At 43.6% G+C, this 26,603-nt stretch overlaps 1 protein-coding gene across 1 annotated transcript; it reads left to right on the top strand.

Annotated features, from left to right (window-relative positions):
* LOC147355510 (uncharacterized) lies at positions 1-22,681 on the top strand. The gene is made up of 3 exons (XM_086346148.1): positions 1-31; positions 677-1,159; positions 22,471-22,681. Exons 1-3 carry the CDS (start codon positions 1-3, stop codon positions 22,527-22,529), a joined length of 573 nt encoding a protein of 190 aa, XP_086202274.1. The 3' UTR covers positions 22,530-22,681.
* The last annotated feature ends 3,922 nt before the right edge of the window (positions 22,682-26,603 follow it).

Raw genomic sequence — 26,603 nt, 5'->3', positions numbered from 1 at the left:
ATGGGCAAACCAGGACAGTTGGTCATCTTAAGTAGGAATTTATAGTTGTGCCTTACTGTGACTAAATATCAAACAACCCAAACACTGAGAGTATTGAATTATAATGTTGGCAACCTTTTTACGCCAGTCCTAATCCCAAGTTCAATTTTGTAATCTTCATCATAATCATCTTCATGGCTTCTGATCCACTTTAATAAAACTCATAGGCAAAATGTTACACACTTCATTTTTATGACTCAGGAGTATCCTTAAAACTTGACCGTAAGGTCGAAAATGTACATTCTACGGTAGAGCGATCCTGCTTTTAGGAGAAACTTCTAGAGAAATTAGGTGGAAGAAAAGTTAATTGGTATATTGGTAGTGTCTTGAGAGATCCTTTTGCACTGAGATATGGAAACAATGTAAGTTATCATCAGAAGAATGGACCATCACATGGTACCAAAAAACAAATAAATCAAAGCTATAAGTATTTTGATTCAGCAGAACCCTAGGGGGCAATCCCAGGACAGACCCCTCCCCCAAATCCTCTGCTTTCAGCTCCTCTCTTAAGTACCTACATAACAGTACCTGATGCATATTTCCTGGGTAGTTTTTCATCTAAAACCCGCCACCAAATGGAAGAAATTAAGGACTTGAAGATCACGAGCACGTAGCCCTAGACCTTCTGGCCCTTCAGGATTGGTCACCATCAACCAATCAGAGAATTGTCGGGAGCTCATCAGGTACCCTGGGACGCCCCTCCCTCACCTGGTCTTTTTTAAATTATTTGCTGGAAGCCTGGAGCTCAAGGAGCTCGAGGAGCTCGGGGGCGGGGGTGGGGTGGGGGCGGGTTTAGCACGAGCCACCTGTCCTCCTTGCATAAAGCTATACTTTCCTTCACTACAACGAGGTGTCAACAGCTTGGCTTTTACTGCGCATGAGCGAGGAATCCGTGGAGGCCTGTCTCGCGTGGATTCCTCGCGCGTGGACGCCTTGCCTGTGGCGTGTCAGAACCCGCAGCGGCGGCGGCATCTCCCGGGACCTAGCCAGCGGCTGCCTGAGAACCTTTGCCTCCAAGTCACCCCCAGAACTGGCCGGCGGGCGTCCCTGGCCCCTGGCACTTCGGAGTTTAGAGGTGATGCAGATGAGGCCCTCATAGTGGCCGACCGAGACGTCTTTGGTGAGTAATGGCGCTCGAGTGTGATGACGCCTGGGTACCCAGCTCCATAACGTTGGTCTTGCCTGAGGCAGAACTTTACTTGGGTCTTTCCCCCCTTGGACCCACCTTGGGCTTTCCTTCAGCCTCATCTCTGATGGGACTGAGGTTCTACCTCTCTGGGGCTAGGAAACTTTGACCCTGAGAGACAGACCGTTTGGCATTGCGGTAGATTTCACAACACCTGCGGTGAAGAGTTAATTATGGGTATTCAGATCTCTGTTTTCCATCTTAAAATCCCCCTACGGGTGAATTTTGCGAAACTGGGAGAACTTCAGCTATGCTATCAGAAATGAAAGAAAGTGATGTTTTTGTTGTCAGCACTGTGGGTCTCAGTTCTCCTTGAGATCTGGAGAACAGAGACTTCAGCGGTTCTGCTACCATATCAAAGTGAGCATTTTCCATAGCTTTGGCTTTTATTAATATCTCGGGGGGAGAGGGGGTGTGTGTTTCCATACCTAAGTCCAAATCCTGTTCTCTCTTCCTGGTTTTGCTGAAATTGAGGCATGTAATTGTGAGCAAATGATAGATATATTCTTTTCTATAACTGTTGTTTGTTTCAACTGAATTTGGTGTTTGGAAACTGGGGGAACATTTCTGAAAATGGTCAAGGTGGCCGGACAGTTTGCAAGGAGGAAGCTGCATTTCTCTTGTGTCTTTCAGATGAATATATCGGCCTGGAACCTCAGGAACTTACCTAGTAATCTGTGTTCCTGAGGCTGAGGAAAAATATATATTTTAAACTCAAGCAGAAAAATTGAAATCCCTGGTTCTGTCTTTATGTATTTGTAAAAATTAACTTGTAAAAATGCTCTATTTGAGTTAAAAGTAAGTGCTTACAAAATACTTCTAAGTATAAAAGATGCTAGCCAGAAAAATTGCAGTTTCACTTGGTCTAGGAAATATGTAACATCTAATTAGTATCTGGTATTGTCGCTTCTTGGCCTTTTGGCTAAGATCTAGTGTAATATCTGGTATTGAAGCCAGTATAAGTTTGGTAGAATCAATACAGACATATATTTTGTTCTACCAAAATCCCATGGACGGAGGAGCCTGGTGGGAGGCCTTCTCTGGGGTCGCACAGAGTCGGACACAACTGAATTGACTTAGCAGTAGCAGCAGGTTACTGAAGATAGATAAATTTGTTACTTTTGTTGCAATTTGTCAGCGGAAAGAAACATTTAATTACCTTGTATGATGAAATTCTTATATGTAAATTACATGCAAATAAAACAACAGCTTTTGGGTGAACTTTTTACAAATAATTGTTTTAGGAATGTCTACTTAAAAATGATTTCTCTAGATAATGTGGTAACTTGAAATTTCAGAGTTGTGCTAAATTAAGTTAAATAATGGAAGTTTATTTTATAGTGAAGTCATTAGCAAGCAAAATTAATGAAACATTAATAACTGGATGTTGGCTTCCCTTTACAGAGAAACTAAATGTGTTTAGGACTATTACTACATGGTGCCACTGAGATGTTTTCTATTAAAAGCACATGTTTTTAGAAATTATTATTGGTATTTGTTTGACAAACTACAGAATGCTAATGTAAACGTTTATAAATACTTCTTGGTTTTCACTAGAGATTAAGGCTCTTAAGAGTTGAAGATTCTAATTTAAATATGTAATTAAAGCAGTTAGACTAATAAAGGAAACACTTCAGTATACAGTAGGAAAATAGGATATATATTTTAAGTAAAAGAAGATATGAGGAAAGGAATTGCATCTTGTTAAGAAAAAGAAAGGGATTTGGTTCTGGAGCTGTTTGTTTCTAGATCGGGAAAAAAATAAAGGACAAAGCTAAGATGGATACAGAAAGCTGTGGAAGGTTTGTGGAAAGGGAGTCCTGAAAAAGGAGTTTTATGAATGGTCAGGCTGAGATTATATTAAACTAAGTAAATGGATTTTATTAAAAGTAGGCTGGTACAGGACTAGATTTTGTTCCTCTCTTGAGAGAACAAGTTTACTTAGAATGCTAATTTTGATAACAGATTGTGTGAATTTCCTTGCCTTTAAGTGATCTGTATTTGCTTTTTTTAAATTGAAGAATAGTTGATTTACAATGTTGTGTTAGTTTCTGGTGTACAGCAAAGTAATTGTTTTGTGTATATATATACACACACATACATATACACATATATCTTTTTCATAGTCTTTTCCAATGCTTTGTTACAGGATATTGAATTTAATTCCTTGGGCTATACAGTAGGACCTTGTTGTTTATATACTAGTATCTGTTTATATGTAGTTTGTATTTGCTAATCTCAAACTCCTAATTTATCCCTCCCCTCACCCCCTTCCCCCTTTGGTATCCATAAATTTGTTTTCTATGTCTGAGTCTGTTTTGGTGGTAAATAAGTGCATTTGTATCATATTTTAGATTCCACATATAAGTGATATGGTATTTGTCTTTGACTTCAGTCGCTCAGTCATGTCCGACTCTTTGCAACCCCATGAATTGCAGCACGTCAGGCCTCCCTGTCTATCACCAACTCCCGGAGTTCACTCAGACTCACATCCATCAAGTCAGTGATGCCATCCAGCCATCTCATCCTCTGTCGTCCCCTTCTCCTCCTGCCCCCAATCCCTCCCAGCATCAGAGTCTTTTCCAATGAGTCAACTCTTTGCATGAGGTGGCCAAAGTACTGGAGTTTCAGCTTTAGCATCAGTCCTTCCAATGAACACCCAGGACTGCTCTCCTTTAGGATGGACTGGTTGGATCTCCTTGCAGTCCAAGGGACTCTCGAGTCTTCTCCAACACCACAGTTCAAAAGCATCAATTCTTCAGCGCTCAGCTTTCTTCACAGTCCAACTCTCACATCCATACATGACCACTGGAAAAACCATAGCCTGGACTAGATGGACCTTTGTTGGCAAAGTAATGTCTCTGCTTTTGAATATGCTATCTAGATTGGTCATAACTTTCCTTCCAAGGAGTAAGCATCTTTTAATTTCAGGGCTGCAGTCACCATCTGCAGTGACTTCACTTAGGTCCATTCATGTTGCTACAAATGGCATTATTTCATTTTTAGGGCTGAGCAGTACCCTTATATATATATAATATATATTTACACACATCACAGCCCCTTTATCCATTAAATTGTTAATGGACTTTTAGATTTCTTCCTTGCCTTGGCTATTGTAAATAGTGCTGCTGTGAACATTGCAGTACCTGTATTTTTTTGAATTAGAGTTTTCTCTGGGTATCTACACAGGCATGGGATTGCAGGATCATATGGTATTTCTATTTTTAGTTTTTAAAGGAACCTCTATACTGTTTTCCATAATGAATCAATTTTTCACTCCCAACAATGTATGAGGATTCCTTTTGCTATATATACCCTCTCCAGCATTTGTTATTTGTAAACTTTTTAATGATGGCCATTCTGACTAGTGTGACATAATAACCTCATGATAGTTTCAATTTGCATTTCTCTCAGTGATGTTGAGCGTCTTTGCATGTTCCTATTGGCTATGTCTTCTTTGAAGAAATATCTATCCAGTTTTATGCCCATTTTTTATTGGGTTGTTTGCTTCTTGTTATGGAGTTATATGAGCTATTTCTATATTTTAGAAGTTAAGCCCTTGTCAGTTGCATTATTTGCAAATATTTTCTCCCGTTCCATAGACTATTTCATTTTGTTTAGGGTTTCCTTTGCTGTTCAAAACCTTAAAAGTTCAATCAGGCCCCATTTGTTTTTGTTTGCTTCTCTTTCTGTTGCCCTAGAGACTGACGTAAGGAAACATTGCTGCAGTTTCTGTCACTGTTTTGCCTGTGTTCTCTCCTAGGAGTCCCGTGGTGTCATGTCTTTCAAGCCATTTGGAGTTTATTTTTGGGCTCGGTGTGAGGTTGTGTTCTAACTTCATTGATTTACATGTGACTGTCCAGCTTTCCCATCACCACTTGCTGAAGAGACTGTCTTTTCTCTGTTGTATATTATTGCCCTTTGTTGAAGATTAATTGACCATAGATGTGCTGACTTATTTCTGGGCTCTCTATTCCATTCTATTGAGCTACATGTCTGTTTTTGTGCCCAAAATACCATGTTGTTTTGATTACTGTTGCTCTGTAGTATTGTCTGAAGTCTGGGAGAGTTATGCCTACAACTTTGTTCTTTTTCCTGAGTATTGGTTTGGCACTTCTGGGTCTTTTACAGTTCCATATAAATTTTAGGATTATTCTACCTAGAGCCAGACATCCTGGAATGTGAAGTCAAGTGGGCCTTAGAAAGCATCACTACGAACAAAGCTAGTGGAGGTGATAGAATTCCAGTTGAGCTATTCCAAATCCTGAAAGATGATGCTGTGAAAGTGCTGCTCTCAATATGCTGGCAAATTTGGAAAACTCAGCAGTGGCCACAGGACTGGAAAAGGTCAGTTTTCATTCCAATCCCAAAGAAAGGCAATGCCAAAGAATGCTCAAACTACCACACAATTGCACCCATCTCACACGCTAGTAAAGTGATGCTCAAAATTCTCCAAGCCAAGCTTCAGCAATATGTGAACCATGAACTTCCTGATGTCCAAGCTGGTTTTAGAAAAGGCAGAGGAACCAGAGATCAAATTGCCAACATCCACTGGATCATGGAAAAAGAAAGAGAGTTTCAGAAAAGCATCTATTTCTGCTTTATTGACTATGCCAAAGCCTTTGACTGTGTGGATCACAATAAACTGTGGAAAATTCTGAAAGAGATGGGAATACCAGACCACCTGACCTGCCTCTTGAGAAATTTGTATGCAGGTCAGGAAGCAACAGTTAGAACTGGACATGGAACAACAGACTGCTTCCAAATAGGAAAAGGAGTTCGTCAAGGCTGTATATTGTCACCCTGTTTATTTAACTTATATGCAGAGTACATCATGAGAAATGATGGACTGGAAGAAGCACAAGCTGGAATCAAGATTGCCGGGAGAAATATCAATAACCTCAGACATGCAGATGACACCACCCTTATGGCAGAAAGTGAAGAGGAACTAAAGAGCCTCTTGATAAAAGTGAAAGAGGAGAGTGAAAAAGTTGGCTTAAAGCTCAACATTCAGAAAACGAAGATCATGGCATCTGGTCCCATCACTTCATAGGAAATAGATGGGAAAACAGTGGAAACAGTGTCAGACTTTATTTTTCTGGGCTCCAAAATCGCTGCAGATGGTGATTGCAGCCATGAAATTAAAAGACGCTTACTCCTTGGAAGGAAAGTTATGACCAACCTAGATAGCATATTCAAAAGCAGAGACATTACTTTGCCAACAAAGGTCCATCTAGTCAAGGCTATGGTTTTTCCTGTGGTCATGTATGGATGTGAGAGTTGGACTGTGAAGAAGGCAGAGCGCTGAAGAATTGATGCTTTTGAACTGTGGTGTTGGAGAAGACTCTTGAGAGTCCCTTGGACTGCAAGGAGATCCAACCAGTCCATTCTGAAGGAGATCAGCCCTGGGATTTCTTGGGAAGGAATGATGCTGAAGCTGAAACTCCAGTACTTTGGCCACCTCATGCGAAGAGTTGACTCATTGGAAAAGACTCTGATGCTGGAGGGGATTGGGGGCAAGAGGAGAAGGGGACGACAGAGGATGAGATGGCTGGATGGCATCACTGACTAGATGGACATGAGTCTCAGTGAACTCCGGGAGTTGGTGATGGACAGGGAGGCCTGACGTGCTGCGATTCATGGGGTCACAAAGAGTCGGACACGACTGAACGACTGATCTGATCTGATTTCTGTGAAAAATCTCATGGGGAATTTAATAGGGATTGCATTAAGTCTGTAGTTTTATTTGGGTTGTGTGGCCATTTCAGTAACGTTAATTTTTCTAGTCCGAGAGCGCAGGATACCTTTCCATTTCTTTGCATCATCTTCAGTTTCCTTTATCAGTGTTTTTCTTCTAATTCTCAGCATGTAAGTCTTTCACCTCCTTGGTCAGGTTTATTCCTAAGTATTTTTATGCAATTTTAAAAAGAATTTTTTTTAATTGGCATATGGTTGCTTTACAATGTTGTGTTAGTTTCTGCTGTACAGCAAAGTGAATCGGCTATATATATATATCCCCCTTTCTTGACTTCCTTCCCATTTAGGTCGTGACAGTGCATTTAAAGGTCCCTGTGCTATACAGTAGGTTCTTACTTGTTATCTATTTTATACATGGTTGTGTATATATGTCAGTCCCAATCTCCCAATTCATCCCACCTGCCTTTCCCCCTTGAGAGCCATACATTTGCTTTATACATCTGTTTCTACTCTGCTTTGTAAATAAGATCGTCTATACCAATTTTTTTCAGATTCCACATATATGCAGTAATACGATACTTGTTTTTCTCTTTCTGGCTTCACCCTGTATGACAGTCTGTCTATATCTCTACAAATGACCCAATTTCATTCCTTTTTATGGCTGAGTAATAATATCCCATTATATATATATATACACGCACCACATCTTCTTTCTCCGTTCCTCTGTTGATGGACATTTAGGCTGTTTCCATGTTCTAGTTACTGTAAATAGTGTTGCAGTGAACATTGGGGTGCATATCTTTTTGAATTAATGGTTTTCTGTCAGTATATGCCTAGTAATGGGATTGCTGGGTCAGATGATAGTTCTATTTTTAGTTTTTTAAGGAACCTCCATATTCTTCTCCATGATGGCTGTATCAAATTACATTCCCACCAACAGTGCAAGAGGGCTCCCTTTTCTCCACGCCCTCTCCAGCATTTATTGTCTGTAGATTTTGTGATTATGGCCAATCTGACCAGTGTGAGGTGATACCTCCCTGTAGTTTTGTTTTGCATTTCTCTAGTAATTAGTAATGTTGAGCTTCTTTTCATGTGTTTTTTGGCCATCTGTATGTCTTCTTTGGGAAAATGTCTATTTGGGTCTTCCACCCAGTTTTTGATTGAGTTGTGTTTTTTTTATATTGAGCTGTTTGTATATTTTGGAGATTAACCCTGTTTCAGTTGCTTCGTTTTCAAGTATTTTCTCCCATTCTGCATGTTCTCTTTTTGTTTATGATTTCCCTTGCTGTTCAAAAAGCTTTTAATTTTGGTTAGGTCCCATTTGTTTGTTTTTATTTTTATTCTCATTACTCTAGGATTGCAGTCCCCAGCCTTTTGGCACCAGGGACTGGTGTCATGGAAGACAATTTTTCCGTGGACTGGGGAGGAGGGTTCTAGTTTCACCTGCCATTCAACTCCTGCAGCCCAGGTCCCCTAACACCCGGTGTTGGGGACCCCTCCTGTAGGAGATGAGCCGAAGAAGAGCTTGCTGAAATTTATGTCAAAGTGTGTTCTGCCTGTTTTCCTCTAAGACTTTTGTAGGGTCTGGCCTTACATTTAGGTCTTTAATCCATTTTGAGTTTACTTTTGTGTATGGTGTGAGTGTTTTAATTTCATTCTTTTACATGTAGCTATCTAATTTCCCAGCACCACTTATTGAAGAGACTGTCTTTTCTCCATTGTGTATTCTGGCCTCCTTTGTCATAGATGAGGTGATCGTAGGCTTGTGGGCTTATTTCTGGATTGTGTATCCTGCTCCATTGATCCATATTTCTGTTTTTATACAGAAATATAGTACAGGCTGAAGTCAGGGAACATAGTCTGAGGTCAGGGAGCCTGATTCCTGCAGCTCCATTTTTTTGTTTTTTTTTCTCAAGATTGCTTTTGCTATTTGAGGTTTTTTTGTGTTCCATACAAATAGTAAAATTTTTTGTTCTAGTACTGTGAAAAAATGCCATTAGTAATTTGACAAGGGGGCTTCCTAGGTGGCTCGGTGGTAAAGAATCCGCCTTCCAATGCAGTAGACTTGGATTCAATCCCTGGGTCAGAAAGATCCCCTGGAAAAGGAAATGGTAACTCACTCCAGCATTCTCGCCTGGGAAAGCCCATGGACAGAGGAGCCTGATGGGCTACAACCCATAGGGTCGCAAAGAGTCGGACACAACTTTTTAGCGACTAGATGACAATAACAATTTTATATGGATTGCATTGAATCTGTAAATTGCTTTTGGTAGTATAGTCATTTTCACAATATTGATATCTATTTGTATTGTCTTTGATTTCTCTCGTCATATCTTAGTTTTCTGTGTACAGGTCTTTTGCCTCTTTAGGTTTATTCCTAGGTATTTTATTCCAATGGTAAATGGGATGGTTTTCTTAATTTCTCTTTCTGATCTTTCATTATTAGTGTATAGGAATGCAAGAGATTTCTGTGTATTAATTTTGTATCCTGAGACTTTACTAAATTCATTGATTATCTCTAGTAGTTTTCTGATGGCATCTTTAGGATTTTCTATTAGGTTGATATAAAAGTAATTGCAGTTTCAGACCATAAATTTTAAGTCATTGTAACTAGGCCCAAACACATCTTTATTAATCAAGATAGGAACCATTACAATCAACACATTTTTGCCAACAAGAAATAAGACTTCTCATTCCTGTAGCATAAAAGTCCATGCTTCGGGATTCGATGAATTCTTGGTTGGTTGTGGAAGCATTTTCCCTGAAAAAAGTTGTCAAGATTCTTGTAGAAGTGGTAATCGGTTGGTGAGAGGTCAGGTGATAGATGATATGATAGACGAGGGAAAACGTCATAGCCTAATTTGTTCAACTTTTGAAAAGTTGTTGCGTGACGTGTGGTCAGGTGTGGTGGTGGAGAAGAACTGAGCCCTTTCTGTTGACCAGTGTTGCCTGCAGGCCTTGCGGTTTTCAGTGCCTATCATTGATTTGCTGAGTATACTGCTCTCAGATGTAATGGTTTCACTGGGATTTAGAAAACTGTAGGATCAGACTGCCGGTGACCATGACCTTTTTTTGGTGCAAGCTTGGCTTTGGGAAGTGCTTTGGAGCTTACTGTCAGTCCAGCTACTGAGCTGGTCATTGCTGGTTGTGATATAAAACCCACTTTTCATCACAGTCCAATCAAGAAACGGTTCGTTGTTGCATAGAATAAGAGAAGATGATATTTCAAAATGATGATTTTTTTTTGAATAGCATTTGGCTCATGAGATACTCACTTATCAAGCTTTTTCAACTTTCCAGTTTGCTTCAGATGCTGAACAATCATAGAATGGTCGATGTTGATTTCTTTGGCAACTTCTCGTGTAGTTGTAGGAGAATCAGCTTCCATGATTGCTTTCAGTTGGTCATTGTCACCTTCCATGGCCAGCCACTATGCTGCTCACCTTCAAGGCTCTTGTCTCCCTTGCAAAACTTCTTGAACCACCACTGCGCTGTATGTTCATTAGCAGTTCTGGGCCAAATGCCTTGTTGATGTTGCGAGTTGTCTCTGCTGCTTTACAACCCATTATGAACTAAATAAGAAAATTGATTTTTATCTAACATCATTTCCATAGTCTAAAATAAATATGAAATAAACAGCAAGTAGTAAGTCTTTAGCAAAAAAACATAAAGCAAGAAATGTGCATTAAAATCATATGTAACATAACCATATTTATTGAGAATGTGTCCCAACATCAAGAGCAAATTTCAACAAAAACCATAGTTATGTTTGCACCAACCTACTATGTGTAGTATCATGTTATCTGCACTTCTTCAGGGCTAGTTTGGATTCCTTTTATTTCTGTTTCTTCTCAGATCGCCATGGCTAGGACTTCCAAAACTACGGTGAATAATAGTGGCTAGAGTGGGCATCTTTGTCTTTTTTCTGATTTTACAGGAAATGCTTTCAATTTTTCACCATTGAGAATAATGTGTGTTGTGGGTTTGTCATATATGGCCTTCATTATGTTGAGGTAATTTCCCTCTATGCCCACTTTCTAGACTTTTTTTTTTTTATCATAAATCAGTGAATTTTGTTGAAAAGCTTTTTATGCATCTATTGAGGTGATCATATGGTTTTTATTCTCCAGTTTGTTAATAGGGTGTATGACATTGCTATTGTGTATACTGAAGAATCCTTGCATCCCTGGGATAAATCCCACTAGATATATGATTCTTTTACTGTGTTGATGGATTCTGTTTGCTAGTATTTTCATGAGGATTTTTGCATCTCTTTCCGTCAGTGGTACTGGCCTGAAATTTTCTTTGTAATATCTTTGTCTGGTTTTGGTATCAGGGTAATGGTGGCTTCGTGTGAGTTTGAGAGTGTTCCTCCCTCTGCAATTCTTTGGAAGAGTTTGAGAAGGACAGGTGTTAGCTCTTCTCTAAATGTTTGATAGAATTTTCCTGCGAAACCATCTGGTCCTGGACTTTTGTTTGTTGGAAGATTTTTAATCACAATTTCCATTTCATTACTTGTGATTGATCTGTTCATGTTTTCTATTTCTTTCTGATTCAGTCTTAGAAGGTTGTACCTTTCTAAGAGTTTGTCCATTTCTTCCAGGTTGTCCATTTTATTGGCATACAGTTGCTTCTGGTAGTCTCTTATCCTGTGTAAAGTGGATTTTTTTTAACTTTTATTTTCTGATATTTTATTGTTAGTGTAAAGGAATGCAAAAGATTTCTTTATGTTAATCTTGTGTCCTGCTGCTTTGCTGAATTCATTTATTCTAGAAGTTTTTGTGTGGAGCCTTTAGGGTTTTCTGTACATAGTATTGCCTTATCTGCGTATGATGACAGTTTTACCTCTTCCATTCCAATTTGCAGTCTTTTTTATCTCTTCTTGTCTGATTACTGTGCCTAGGACTTCCAATACTATGTTGAATAGAAGTGGTGAGAGTGTGCATACTAGTCTTTTTCCAGATTTTACCAGGAAGGCTTTCAGCTTTTCACTGTTGAGCATGTGGGTTTGTCATAAAAATTTATCATGTTGAGATATGTTCCCTCATTACTCATTTTTGGTAAGAGTTTTTATCATGAATGGATGTTGAATTTTATCAAATGCTTTTTCTGCTTTTTCTGCATCTGAGATGATCAAGTGGTTTTTGTCTTTTCCTTTGTTCGTGTGGTTTATCACATTGATTTGCACATGTTGAACAATCCTTGTGACCTTGGGATGAAGCTAACTTGATTGTATGACTTTTAATTTTATGTATTGTTGGATGTGGTTTGCTAATACTTGAGATTTTTGCATCTATATTCATCAAAGATATTGGCCTGTAATTTTCTATTTGGGTAATATCTTTGGCGTTAGTATCAGGATGATGGTGGCTTCATACAATGACTTGCGGAGTGTTCCCTCCTCTTTAATCTTTTGGAAAAGTTTGAAAGGATCAGTATAAATTTTTATATGTTTGGGCGAATTCCCCAGTAAAGCCATCTGGTCCTGGACTTTTCTTTAACAGATCCTCTTTCACTTCTAGTAATTGGTCTGTTCAAATTGTCTGTTTTCCTTCTTTCAGTTTTTGGTTGTATGTTTCTAAGAAATATTTCCATTTCTTCTAGGTTGTCCAGTTTGTCCTCATATACTTGCTCACAGTGTGGTACTTGTTATTTCTCATCTTTCATTTCTTATTTTGCTTCTTAGGCTCCTCTTGCCTCTCTTCTTGGTGAGTCTGGGCAAGGATTGTTGATTTTGTTTATCCTTTCAAAGAACTAGCTCTTGGGTTTATTTCCTTTTTTTTTTTTTTTTTTCAGTCTTGATTTTATTTCTTCTCTGATATTTAGTATTTCCTTCCTTCTGCTGACTTTGGGTTTTGTTTATTCTTTTTCCAGTTCTTTTAAGTGGTAGTTTAGGTTTTTTGAGATTTTTCTTATTTGCTGAGAAAGGCCCATATGGGTATGAATATCCTCTAAGGACTGCTGCTGCCAATAAATTTTGTATGGTAGTGTTTTCATTGTCAAATTTATCTCAAGGTATTTTTAAATTTTCATCTTTTACTCCCTCATTGACCCATAAAACTCTTCATTTTATAGATGAGAAAGCTGTGTCTCAGGGTGAAAGGCTTTAGCTCAGACCAGGTGCTAATACTACACTGGGAACATCATGCTGATTGATTCTGCTAAAATCTCTTGCCTAAGGTGAGAGACAACTTACTGCACCTCCCACCTGCTGCCACCCAAAGCCAGATGCCATGTATTGCAGGTCCCTCTGAGATTCTGGAGGCAACAAGAACACGTCTGAGTGAGCTCCTTATCCACCTACAGAGCCACTCAGAAGGCTTCCAGCTTCAGTGGGAACCAGAGCAGAGAAAGGCTCTGCAGAGCATCTGGGCTACAGCACGAGCTGCTGACAACCCAGGTCCATGGTCTGGTGGACACACCAGTGCAGCAGAGGTTGCACAGAAGAGGGAAAGGAGAACACTCCCTGGATATTGTGGACTCCTTATACCACTGAACTGGCAAAGGAAACAAGTTAATTTACTGACAGAGGTTGATCCCTATTAGCAAGTGAAAATTAATAGGGATCAGTTTGAAGTGGGTGGCTTCAGTTCAGTGAGAGTAAGGAAGATGGTGTAACAAGGGTTTGGGTCACAACCACCAAATAAAGAACCCCCAGCAGCTGGCTAAGAGTGGAGGAAACACAGAATGAGGGGTGGGAGGATGGCAGCCTCACGACCACAATTCAGAAACAAGGATATAAGGACTTCGTATATTTTCTTTAGCTATGTTATAGGGATGTGTTTATTTTTATATACTAACAATTATATTTTCCTCCTTCCCATTATTTTACACATGACTGTTGGAAATTAAGTTTATGATTTAGCCATTAGGGATTAGAATATTCAGCAGCACTGTGACTGAATTTCAGGGGTAATTTGTATATTATTAATCAGCATAGATTCAGTGACTCTTGAAACTGTGCATCCTGTCAATTTGGAGAAAAGAGTGAGAATTTATTTGTAAGAAGCATGGCTGTATCTTTTTTCAGATAAGAACATGAAGTTAATCAATTGTATATAAAATTGTATATATGGAAGCTGAATCGTGGAAGGAAGAGACTATGTTTTCAATTTATTGCCTCTAGTTCTAAATGCACCCTTTTTTGCCTGCTCTGTGGAGAGGAATCTGAGCTTCTAAACCGTTTTCCTTTCCCACATGGCACAATGTTACGTGTTGCCAGCAGAGGGCGCTAGAGAGACACTGCAGGAGGAAGGTTCTTCTAGTGCTGATGGGTTGTTTACCAGGTTTCTCCTGCGCGCCCTCCAGTGGCCGACTGCTGCCGTGCGCAGCAGTCAGCAGCATCTAGGCTCCCTTCACCTCCAACCCGATCGCAGGGCACTTTCTGAATGGAGTGCCTCCAGGGAGACCCCACCCTATAATCGCTTTCCGTGACACCCTGGGAGGGGCGTCCACTGTGTCCCACCAGCATGGCACCCCAGCACTTCTGCCAGCTGGTGAACCACAGCCGTGTCCTCCCAACAAAGCCTGGATCTCAGCCCTGTTGGGGGATCTGGGTGTGGGAGTCTCTTGGGCGGTCTACCTCCGCCCTAGGGGGAGGAACTGCTCCTTAGGGCTGCTCTTCCTGGAGCTTTAGATGTCTGTACTTCTTATTCAGTTCACGCTAACAACTTAGGACAAATTCAGACTGCCTGTGAGGAAGGGGGACTACCCGACGCCTCTCGGGACTGTCCCCCCTCCCCTTCCCCCTCCTGTTTTCTTTGCCTCTGACTATCCCCCCACCACCGTTTCTCATCTGTTCCTCTCTGTCCCCTTCTCCTTCCTCCTCTTCCTTGTCTTATCACCACCCACCCTCCCTCTTTGAAAAGTAAGCAGCTCAGATTTTTGTGCACTTGAGATGCCTATTGCTTCAGAGCCTGGCAGAGGGCTCCTCTCTTTCCCTGTGATGACCCACCAAGAAGGGGTGGGCAGAGGCACAGGGCAGTCACAAAGGGCTGCATGGTCACTGCCCCAGCCAAGAGGCCCACACAGCACTGGCCTCCCTTCAGGCGCTTCCTGACACCTGCCTCTGCAGAACTCCTTCAGTGAATGTGGATTGAAAAATCTACACAGAAAAATCTGAGATCTCCAACCTGAAACCTGAAAGTATGAAATGCACAACCAAACTTAAGACTGGCTAAATCCCCTCTCCAGGCCTCAGTTTTCACATATGTAAAATGGGGAGGACTTTCTTTTCTTCACATAATTTTATCTTTATATTAAATATTTATTTGGCTGTGCCAGGTCTTAGTTGCAGCATGTGGGATCTAGTTCCCTCACCAGGGACCAAACCCAGGTCCTCTGATTGGGAGCGCGGTGTCTTAGCCACTGGACCACCAGGGAAGTCACCTTCAGATAGTTTTACCTATTTGAAAGGTTTGTAGAAACAGTTTCTCTGTTCCAGATACCATTCTAAGCACTGTATATTGATGCTGCTGCTGCTGCTAAGTCGCTTCAGTCGTGTCCGACTCTGTGCAACCCCAGAGACGGCAGCCCATCAGGCTCCCCTGTCCCTGGGATTCTCCAGGCAAGAACACTGGAGTGGTTTGCCATTCCTTCTCCAATGCATGAAAGTGAAAGTGAAGTCGCTCAATCGTGCCCGACCCTCAGCGACCCCATGGACTGCAGCCTTCCAGGCTCCTCCATCCATGGGATTTTCCAGGCAAGAGTACTGGAGTGGGGTGCCATTTCCTTCTCCACTGTATATTGATACATATTAATTGAATCAATATAACAAGCCAACACAGAGAAGGCAATGGCACCCCACTCCAGTACTCCTGCCTGGAAAATCCTATGGACGGAGGAGCCTGGTAGGCTGCAGTCCATGGGGTCACTAAGAGTCAGACATGACTAAAGCGACTTAGCAGGAGCAACAAGCCAACAAGGGAGGGACTATTCTTCCCATTTTATAAGCATGTCTATGACACATTAATGAAACAAAACCAGTGTTTAAAAGTGTATGTGAACATGACATTTACTATTAAACCTGAAAGGGTTAAGCCCCACCTTGTTAAAAATCATAATCTCAAGGATGAAGGTGTTGAGGAATGCAAACACCGTCACTTTCAACCTAGGCTCTGGTGATGTTTGACTATAATGTGCATACAAGCAGTTTGTAATAAAACAGATATTTCCAATCTGAATAATGAATGCATGAAATGCACAAACAGACTTAAGGCTGGCCAGGTCCTCTCTCCAGGCCTCAGTATTCCCATCTGTAAAATGGAAATGGCCTCTTCTTCGTGTTTTATGTATTTAACAAAGATTTGTAGAAACAGTGTCTTTGTGCCAGGTGCCATTCTAAACACTTTGATTCAGTTAATATGTATAATCCTTACAACAAGCTAATGAAAGAGGGGCAATTATTCTTCCCATTTTATAGATGGAGGAACTGAGGCACAGAGAGATTGAGTGACTTGGCCAAGCTTACCTAGCTAATAAATGCCAGAGCTAGGATTTGAACTCAAGCAGTCAGGCTCCAGAGCCTTGCTGTCATACAGTGTAGCAAAGAGTCAGTGAGAATGTATGTGAAATGCTTTTCATGTAACGTGTCACCCAATACTTGTGGAAGGTGAGAGGTGCTTCTCAGACTCTGCCTGCAGCGTGTGCTCCCCACAGCCCCCTAGAGTAGTCCCTGGCCCATAAAAGCCTCAGAACCCAACTGCTGGGTTAATGAATGTGCAAATGAACAAATCCACAGATGCCTGGACCATCACCTTACTTCTCTAAGCGTATTTTGCATGGCAGCATCTAGCCCAGGAGCTAGCACATATTAAGGCTAAGGGATAAATGGGTGGAGAGAGCATTTGGGACACAAGTAGGGCATCAGGAAATGACTGGCTTACAGCAAGATGGTTATTCTTCTGTTTCCTTAAAGCCACACTCTGACTCTTCTGGGAGCTCCAAGCAGGCAGGGACCTTAGCCCAGGGCGTGGCACACAGTAGGTGCTCAGGAATGGGTGAAGAACAAATGGCTGAGAGTGGGGCCTGAGGGAACAGAGGGAATCGGAGCTGGGTGAGCCTCTGTCCTGAGAGCTCAGGCAGGATGACCCCAAGGTGCCAGCCTGCAGCCTCCGTGGGCAGCTCAGCATGGTGCCTGGCCATGCGTGACCTGGGAGAGAGGAGGCAGGATCTGCTCTGTGGGGGGAGGAATGTGAAGAGGAAGGAGCCGAGGGGGTGGCGAGAGCCCAAGCCCAGGCAGGGCTGGGAGGAAGCCTGCTGGCTGTCAGCTGTGGGTCTGCGGCCAAGAAGAACTTCCCTCACATTGTCTTCATGGGGCTCCTCCTAGGCTCCTGAAAGAACATACTTGCAGCACCCCCAGAATCCTCCTTCCACACCCACAGCCCCAACATCCACCCTCTAAGGTCAGTGCACCCTAGGAAGAATCTCTCCCTTCCTGAAGCCCCCAGAGACAGAATTAAAATCAAGCCTTCCTTCTCCCTGTTCACCAGGACCTGTCCACTTCCCCTCCCCTCATGGAACCAGGTCCCTTTCAGCCTCCCTCCACCTCCTGCCCTCCTGGAGAGCAGGCTCTCATTACTCATTCTCACTAACATCCCCATGCTGCCAAGAACGTGAGTCTCTAATTGTGCGGTTCTAGGCATGTCCATTAGAGCTGGGCTGTTAATTGTGCTGTTCCAACGCCTTCTGCGTTCTTACTTATTACCCAGCTGTCAACTGCTGAGAGGCCTGTGAAAATCTTCCACTGTCACTGTGCACTGGGGCTGTGTGACGTGCACCCAAGTTGGAAATGATGATAGCTTCCAGTGAATTGAGTCTTAACACTACATTGTAAGCCTCTTCTTTTCTGACAGTGCTCTTTGCCATAAAGGCTATTTGGCTGGATATGAATATAGTCATATAAGCTTGCTAGTATTTGCCAGGCGTGTGTGTATTATGTACATTATCCTTGAACTTTGACGTGCCTTGTGGGTTTAGCTGCATCTTCTATCAACAGTTTATAGCTGACTTTTATTTTTGGTTTTCATCCAATAAGATATGGCTTCTTATTGTTATTCCTAATATACTTAGATTTATTGTAATTGCTGGTATATTTTAATCTATATCTACCATCTTCTGTTTGCACTTTTTTCTGTTTTTCCTATGCACTTCTTTTTTTATTTTTCTGTCTTCAACTTGATTGACAGTTTTCTGTTTCTTTTACTTTTCATGTTGGAGACTGTACATTCTGGCCCTTTACTGTTGATTTTTAATTTTTCTCCATGGCTTCTAGCTAATTGTGGGTAGCTGAGTTAATATGTATATCTTCCTCTCTAGCAATACAAAGATTTAGATCACTTTTATTCAGATTATCCTGGGGTAGGTTTTATTTCCAAATGGTTTTATAACCTCAAAATACTCTGTCGTTGTTTTTTTGTAACTTGTACATTTGATTTACCCATATGTATGGATTTCTCTTCACCTCTTCTTGCTATGGTCCATGCTTCCTCCTGCATTTGTTTTCCTTCTTCCTCAAGGATGTGCCTCAGTATTTCTATGTCTCAGGTAATGTTTAAAGCTGTTCTTTTGTCTGTTTGAAAATATCTACTTCAGCTCTCATTCTTCACTTGATAGTTTCCCTGGGTATAGAGTTCTGGGTTGTCAGTTACTACGTTCTCAGCAGTTTGCAAACGACTTTTATCCTCTGTTGTTGCTATTGAGACATGTGATGTCAGGACTTCCTTGCCAATCTTTTGTTTCAATTAAGGTTGTTTCTTTTGCTCTGTGTTCTGCAGTTGTATTATGATGTGGATTTATTTTTATGTATCCTTCTTGGTTTTTATATATGATCGAAAATTTCTAGGTATTTTGTAAACAGGGGGAGTCTAGTGGGGGTGGATCCAGAATCACTCTTGGGGGAGCCTGTGTGTCCCCAGCACTGCCTGGCTCAGAGCACACAGGCAGCTTGGGCAGGACAGGGTGCAGTCAGAAAGATCCCAGCCTCAGCTCTCAAGGGAGCCAGGCCTTCAGTTAATGCCCTGGGAGCAGGACATCAGGGTGGGAATAACTGACACAAGTAAGAAAGATCACTTGATAGACACTCAGTGATGCTCCCTCTGGAAGGGGATTCTCCTGACTGAGAGCAGAGAGGGGGAAGAACTCCTGCCTGAGGTGCTGAGAGAACAGGGATGGATTAGGGGAGGACCCCTTTGGGGAGCACACAGTCCAACAAGGCAGGGCTGCTCTATGTAACCAGGAAGACGAGGCTCCCAAGTGCCTGCCCCCTGCAGTTTTAGCAAACATGCACCCTAGTGGTAGGTGGTGCCTAGGCTGGTTCTCAGCAGCAGCAACACACTGATGAAACACTCTTCATAGCTACAAATTGATTTCATCCTCACAACAGGCTACTGAGTCCCCCCATTTAAACATGGAGAAACTGAGGCTCAGAGGGCAAATAGTGTAACTTCTTGTGCCTTAGTTTCTTCTTCTGTCATGTGGGATAATGGTAACAACCTCTATGGGCTGGTGTGAGAATGAAATGAGTTGATGTCTATGAAGTGTGTTCTGTAGAGCAGGAGAAGATAATAGGTGTTAGTGATGAATATTATCCACCTGACCCCAGAATCCAGCCTTCTCTTGGCCCCTCCCCACCCTCCACACAATGTCCTGTATCACTGTCTTCATAACATTTATCCCTGTATGAAATTACACATTCACTTGTGTGCCTGTTTACTGTGTCTTCCCCATAGATTCCTTGTGCCATGGGGACAGAGCCTCATGTTCGTTCACTCTGTCCCTGACAAGGTGGCACTCCATAGATGTTTCTGAGTCTGAGAGTAACTAAGCAACTGCTGGAGTCTGGATTTCAAGGAATCCCCAGTTAACCTAGATCCATGGGCCAGCCACTCACTCTGACCCATAGAAAGTAGCCTCTGAAATGCACATCCCTGGTCAGCCACAGCCACACTGAGAGTCACTGTTAACCCATGCAGCTCTCTCTCCTCCAAGGGCATCCTCATCCCTGGGCTACATTTATTTTCCGCTCCTGGTACTCTCTGTTTGGAGCTCTTTATAATACCTGTTGGCAATTATTGATTCCCTGCACAGCTGGGGAAGGTTCTCATAGGCAGAAACCAAATCAGTCATCTCTGAGTCTCTAGCACGTGCCAGGTATCTAGAAGGTATTGGAATGAAGGACAGAATATTGGATGACACCAGGAAAGGGTCACCAGATATAAGACACCAAGTTAAAACTGACTTCCCTGGGGGCTCAGTGGTTAGGACTCCATGCTTCTGCTCCAGGGGGCATAGAAGGGAACTAAGATCATGGGTGTCGTGTGTCACAGTTTAAAAAAGCAAAGCGAATTCTGATGGATATTTTTAGTATTAGTATGGCCCAAGTATGGCATGGGATATACTTAAATGGAAAACCATTTTTTTGGTTCTCTGAAATTCAAATTTAACTTGATAGCCTGTACTTCCATTTGCAAATTGTAGCAATCTTATAGGAGAGGTACATGCAAGGGACAGGAAGGGGAGACAAGTCAAACGTGCCTGTGGGGCTGGGCTTGCTGGGGAGGTGGGCAGAGCTGGCAATGCAGCTGCAAGATCAGTGGATTCTAAAGTGTGACCTCCAAGTATCTGATCAAGAAAAGTGGCAAGGGCTTCCTTTCAACCCCTCTGCCTCTGGCCTTGTGAAGGGACAGTCAGGGCTACTCAGGGAGTGTGGCTGGGGAAGAGAAGTGGGATGTCAGGAGGATCACTCTGGAGAAGGGGGATGCTCTCGTTTCGTCGTCTGGACCTCTCAGCGGGCCATATCCCAGGTCCTCAGGAAAGGCGTGTCAGCTGAAAATACACACCCCCTAAGGCCAGCTCCACCCTGCCTTCCCCAAAGTAACCACACACTTCAGTCATCAGCAGGGGTGTGACACATTGCATTCATAATGAGGAAACCTCTACACCTTACACAATTCAAAAACAAATACTCTCATACATTTCTACATATTTGGACAGATTTTCAAATTTAACTTCATTAGGTACTTTTCAAACCTGCATGAAAGTAGACAGAAGAATGTAACAGTCACCCATGTATTTGTCACATGATTTCACAATTATCAAAATTTTGCCACCCTCCTTATACTGATATTTATACCCTCACCCTTCCCCCACAAGCACACACTTACTTCCTTTGTGAGTTTTCTTAAAGCAGGTCTCAGACATCATATCATTTTATCCAGTTTACAATTCTAAGGGGTTTACAAAAACACCACAGTTTATCATGAGTGTTGTAATCCCATTTTACACATGTGCAAACTGAGGCCTAGAAAGCTGAAGTTCTTGTCCAAAGTGACAAGGAAATGGTGGGGTTGGCACCAAGCCATCAAGACCCCCGAACCTGAGACTCCCCTTCCTCCATGAGGCCCCCCGCTAGCCCTCCTCCTTTCCCCCATGGCAGGGCTCCCAAGTCAGACTTTGATCTCTGCCAGGGCCAAATTCCAGGCAGAGGTCTGGCCAGCCAGCTCAGGCAAGGCGATTGATGGGGTGCTGATGATGTCAGGGTTTACAGACAAGAGCCGGGCTGGCCCAGGCCAGGCTGCTGAGGGCCAATTGTCAACCGTGATGGGAACCAGACACCTCAGCCCCCTGGGGCCTGGAGGAGAAGGTGAGGGGCCAGGAGGGGGCCTGGGGGTTTCTCACCCTGCAGCAGCCACAGACTAAAGAGTACACGTCAGGTGGGATCAGATGGTCTCAGTTCCTCAAGGAGCCTGAGGGTGTCAGGGGTGTCCTGAGGGTGTCAGGGGTGTCCTGAACCTCCTCCACGTGGGATCTAGCAGGAAGGGCTCTCGACTGAGTCCAGTGTTGGCCTCTGAAAATGACCTCAGACCCTCTTTCCCTCTCTGAGCCTCAGTCCACTCACCAATAACAAAAGAAGCTGAGACTAGATCAGGGGTCAGCACACGTTTCCCATAAAGGGCCAAATACTTCAGCTTTAGGAGCCACGCAGCCTTTACTGTAGCTACCAGGTTCTGCCACTGTAGCCTGAAAACTGTCAGAGATGAGATCTACTGGAGTGGGCATGGCTGTGTTCCAATAAAGCTTTATTTACAAAAAGAGGTAGAGGGCCACATTTGCCCTCCAGCTGTAGCTGGCTGACCCATGGACTAGCCAGTCACTAAAGGCACTTTGATGGGCTTCTTCCATAGCTCAATTGGTAAAGAATCTGCCTGCAATGCAGGAGACACTGGTTTGATTCCTGGGTCGGGAAGATCCACTGCAGAAGGGATAGGTTACCCACTCCAGTATTCTTGGGCTTCTCTTGTGGCTCAACTGGTAAAGAATCCGCCTGCAATGCGGGAGACCTGGGTTTGATCCCTGGGTTGGGAAGATCCCCTAGAGAAGGGATAGGCTACCCACTCTAGTATTCTGGCCTGAAGAATTACATGGACTATACAGTCCATGGGATCACAAAGAGTCGGACACGACTGAGCGACTTTCACTTTCAAAGGCACTTTGAACTCTGAAAAATATGCACATCAGAGATTAGGGTTGACAAACTCCTATGCTCACAGGAGCCGGGCAGATAATGTGGATGAAGCAAAAGCCAGTGGAAGGCATTCAGGAGTGCTGAGGACTGAAGCAAAAACTACAGGCTGTGCCCTGATGAGAGGAGATGGCCTGGGGTGCTCCCTGCTTTAGCCAGTTGTTGCCAGGTGGAGACCAACTTACTCCCAAATATAAACGATTATTCAAAAGATGCTGGAAATCTGCTTGTTAAAAAATGTGAGTTGCCCCGTTTTGAAATGCTGGTTATAAACTCAAACTTGTAAGAAACATAGCGTGGCCACAATCCCATCACACTGTGTGCCGTGTTTGGCCCAAGGGCCACCTTTTGCCCTTCTTTCAGATCCTCCCCCCACCTCCCCACCTACTGCAGACACCAGGTTAATGTTTGCAGAAGCACAGAGACTGTTTTGGGGGCTCACCTTGGTGGACTGGTGTTTTCGCCCAGCCTTGGACACATACAGGCTAATGGAAAAGTAAGAAATACTGATACGAAAAGAACCCTGGCCCAGTCACGGGCCTTCATCCCTTGGGGCCTGGACCAGAGAATCTCCTGGGGAAGCAGCTCTGCTGCTGACCTAGAACCAGTCATCTGCAAGGCTCTCCGTCTGAGATGGGGGAGCACCGAGGTTTTTCCTCTTGGCGGGAAGCAGGCAAGGCTGTCACCCCAGCCACTTGCCCTGATGTCCCCGATGGCCACCGGCTCAGCCTTGGAGGCATGTCCCTCTGCACCGGCTCTCCAGGAAGGCCCACATTGCTCTGGTCCATCATCGTTTTCCTGGCTGGCACAGAAGGGGCCATGTTGCCAGCCTATGGGTGTTTCATTGCCAACTGTCTGAAAGGCAACATCTAGCCAAGATGTGCAACTCTAGAAGAGCTGTGAGAGGCAGAGGACCATGGGCAGAGACTTGGGGCTAGGCTGGGATGGGGGTGTTTAGCTTGAGGCCTATTGGTCTGGGAGCCATAAAAAAATGCTAATTAATCTTCCCGCTGGTCTCAGGGGATAAAGTTAGAGCCAGAAATGAGTCTGGCACTGTGAAGACTTCAGAAAGATACACAGAAGCTCTGCCCGTGTGAACTGAGGAGAAAACAAGACACCTGCCATCTCCCTCCAGAGCCATCCAGTGGGGTCTGTCTTCTCAGCCACCTTTGAAAATCAGGCTTACTGAGGTATCATTAATTTTTAAAAATACACCCACTTTGGTGCAGCTGCTGTAGAAAACAGAAGGGAGCTTCCCTAAAAAACTGTAAACAGAATGACCATGCCAGTTAGAAATCTCACTTCTGGGTATGAACCCCCAAAACTGAAAGCAGGGTGTCAAAGGGACACTCATGGCCATGTTCAAAGCCACGTTATTCACAGTAGCCAAATGTGGAAGCGCCCCACCTGCCCATGAGTGGCCCAGCAGAGTATGGTCTATTCCAGCGATGGAATGTTCAGATCGGTCAGTTCAGTGGCTCAGTCGTGTCCGACTCTTTGCAACCCCATGGACCGCAGCACGTCACACCTCCCTGGCCATCACCAACTTCCAGAGTTTACTCAAACTCATGTCCATCGAGTCAGTGATGCCATCCAACCCTCTCATCCTCTGTCTTCCCCCTCTCCTCCTACCTTCAATCTTTTCCAGCATCAGGGTCTTTTCCAATGAGTCAACTCTTTGCATGAGGTGGCCAAAGTACTGGAGTTTCAGCTTCAGCATCAGTCCTTCCCATGAATACTCAGGACTGATCTCCTTTAGGATGGACTGGTTGGATCTCCTTGCAGTCCAAGGGACTCTCAAGCGTCTTCTCCAACACCACAGTTGAAAAGCATCGATTCTTTGGCGCTCAGCTTTCTTTGTAGTCCAAGTCTCACATCCATACATGACTATGGAAAAACCATAGCTTTGACTAGTCGGACCTCTGTTGGCAAAGTAATATCTCTGTTTTTTAATATGCTGTCTAAAATAGAGTGTTACCCAACCTTAAAAAGGTTTTAAGGTTACTCAAACCTTAAAAGGAAGGAGATCCTGACATATGTACCACCTGGACAGACTTTGAGGACATCGTGCTCAGTGACTTAAGCCAGACAGACAAATACTGTACAACTCCACGTGTATGAGGTTCCTAGAGGAGTTGGATTCATAGAGACAGAAAGTCAATGGTGGTGACCAGAGGCAGGAGGGGGAGGGAGAGTGGGGAAGTGTTGGTTCATGGGGGCAGAGTTTCCGCTTGCAAAATGGAAAAGGTCTGGAGATCAGTTGTTAGCAAACTGTGAATATAATGCTGCTGCTGCTGCTAAGTCGCTTCAGTCGTGTCCGCCTCTGTGTGACCCCATAGACGGCAGCCCACCAGGCTCCCTCGTCCCTGGGATTCTCCAGGCAAGAACACTGGAGTGGGTTGCCATTTCCTTCTCCAATGCATGAAAGTGAAAAGTGAAAGTGAAGTCGCTCAGTTGTGTCCGACTCCTAGGGACCCCATGGACCGCAGCCTACCTGGCTCCTCTGTCCATGGGATTTGCCAGGCAAGAGTGCTGGAATGGGGTGCCATTGTCTTCTCCGTGAATACACTGAGCCCTACTTAAAAGTGGTAAGGTGGTAAGTTTTATGTTGTGCCTTTTTTTTCCTACAATTAAACTTTAGCATTTTAAATGACGCACCCATTTCATGTGTACGGTTCCTTGGGCCTCACTGTAGTCTAAGGTGGTTTTAAACTTTTTGCTGAATGAAAGTCTAATTTAAAGGAAATGATTCCCCCCATCCCCTAGATCTGGGCCAAGTCTAAACCTCTGTGGCTACAAGGAGCTGCTCCTACCTAGACTTCTAATCTGTCTGTGCGAGGGGACAGGAGGGAGCCAGGGAAAGACATTTACTTTGGCTTCTTGATTTCTAATCAGCTGCCCAGGGATTGAAAGTAGCAGTATGAACCATTGGGTCGACAGACACACCCAGACAAACACAGCTCCCAAACACACCCACACCCAGACACACACCCCCCCAGACACACACCCACACACCCACCAGACACATACCCACACACCCCAGACACACATGCCCCCCAGACACAGCAACCCCCCTTGGCAGCTGCCCAGCCTGAGCACACTCCCCCATGTGCTGTAAATTTGCCAGATAGGAGCCAGGCCACCCCACACTTGTCCTTGGGTGTTGCCGGGAGTTTGTCCCCTGGGGCTGTTCACTTGCTGTTCACCCCAGTGAGAACTTCCCTGGAGAGTGAACTCAGATCAGCCTCCTTGACTTCTCCCTTCATACCCTCCTCCCACCTAGCCTTGAAGACCTTTGACTTTTGCCAGTAAAGAGTGGTCTATAAATGTCGCCCCCTGGTGGCACATCTGGGACATCACAAAAATATGTTGGTGCTTTTGTGTTTCATTGAATTCATTTAATTCCAAATATTTGAGGGGGGGGAAATCATGACAGTGGAGAAAGCCAGAAGACACCTTAACCAAGTGATCAGGTTCACGTCACCTTCCAGTGGACAGGGGGACAGCATGTACCCCCGACTATGGCTGTCTCAAGTATCCTTACCCCTCAAATCCCATTACTTTTGCAACTTCTTCATGATCCTAAATTATTTAAAATTTATTTCAAAATTTCAAAGTTATTTCAACATAAAAAGTTAGTGTGGGCTTCCCTGGTGGCTCAGTGGTTAAGAAATCCACCTACTGTTGCAGGAGACACGGGTTTGATCACTGGTCCCGGAAGATCCCACATGATGCAGAGCAACGAAGCCTGTGCCCCACAATTATTTTTTTTTAATTGAAGGATAACTGCTTTATAGTGTTGTGTTGGTTTCTGCCATACATCAACATCAATCAGCCATAGGTACAGAACTACTGAGCCTGTGCTCTAGAGCCTGGGAACTGCAGCTGCTGAGCTCATGCACCACAACTGCTGAGGCTCACACACCCTAGAGCCCTGCTCTAGAGCGAGAGAAGCCACCAGCACGAGAAGCCGCACAGGGCAACGCGGGGCGGTCCTTACTTGCTGCACCGAGAGACCGAAGACCCAGCACAGCCAAAATAAATGAGATACAATTATCTTTTAAAAAATAGCGTGTTTGTGGGCCTTCTTGCTTATGTGGAAGGCACTGATCTTTAAACTGGGGATATCTGCCTTCGTGGAACTTATGTTTTCATAGGAGA

Source organism: Bos grunniens, chromosome 17, assembly GCF_055505025.1.
Source record: "Bos grunniens cultivar Pamir isolate PY7600 chromosome 17, Bosgru_T2T1.0, whole genome shotgun sequence".
Classification (NCBI taxonomy): Eukaryota; Metazoa; Chordata; class Mammalia; order Artiodactyla; family Bovidae; genus Bos; species Bos grunniens.
This window is presented reverse-complemented; position numbering and strand designations above follow the sequence as displayed.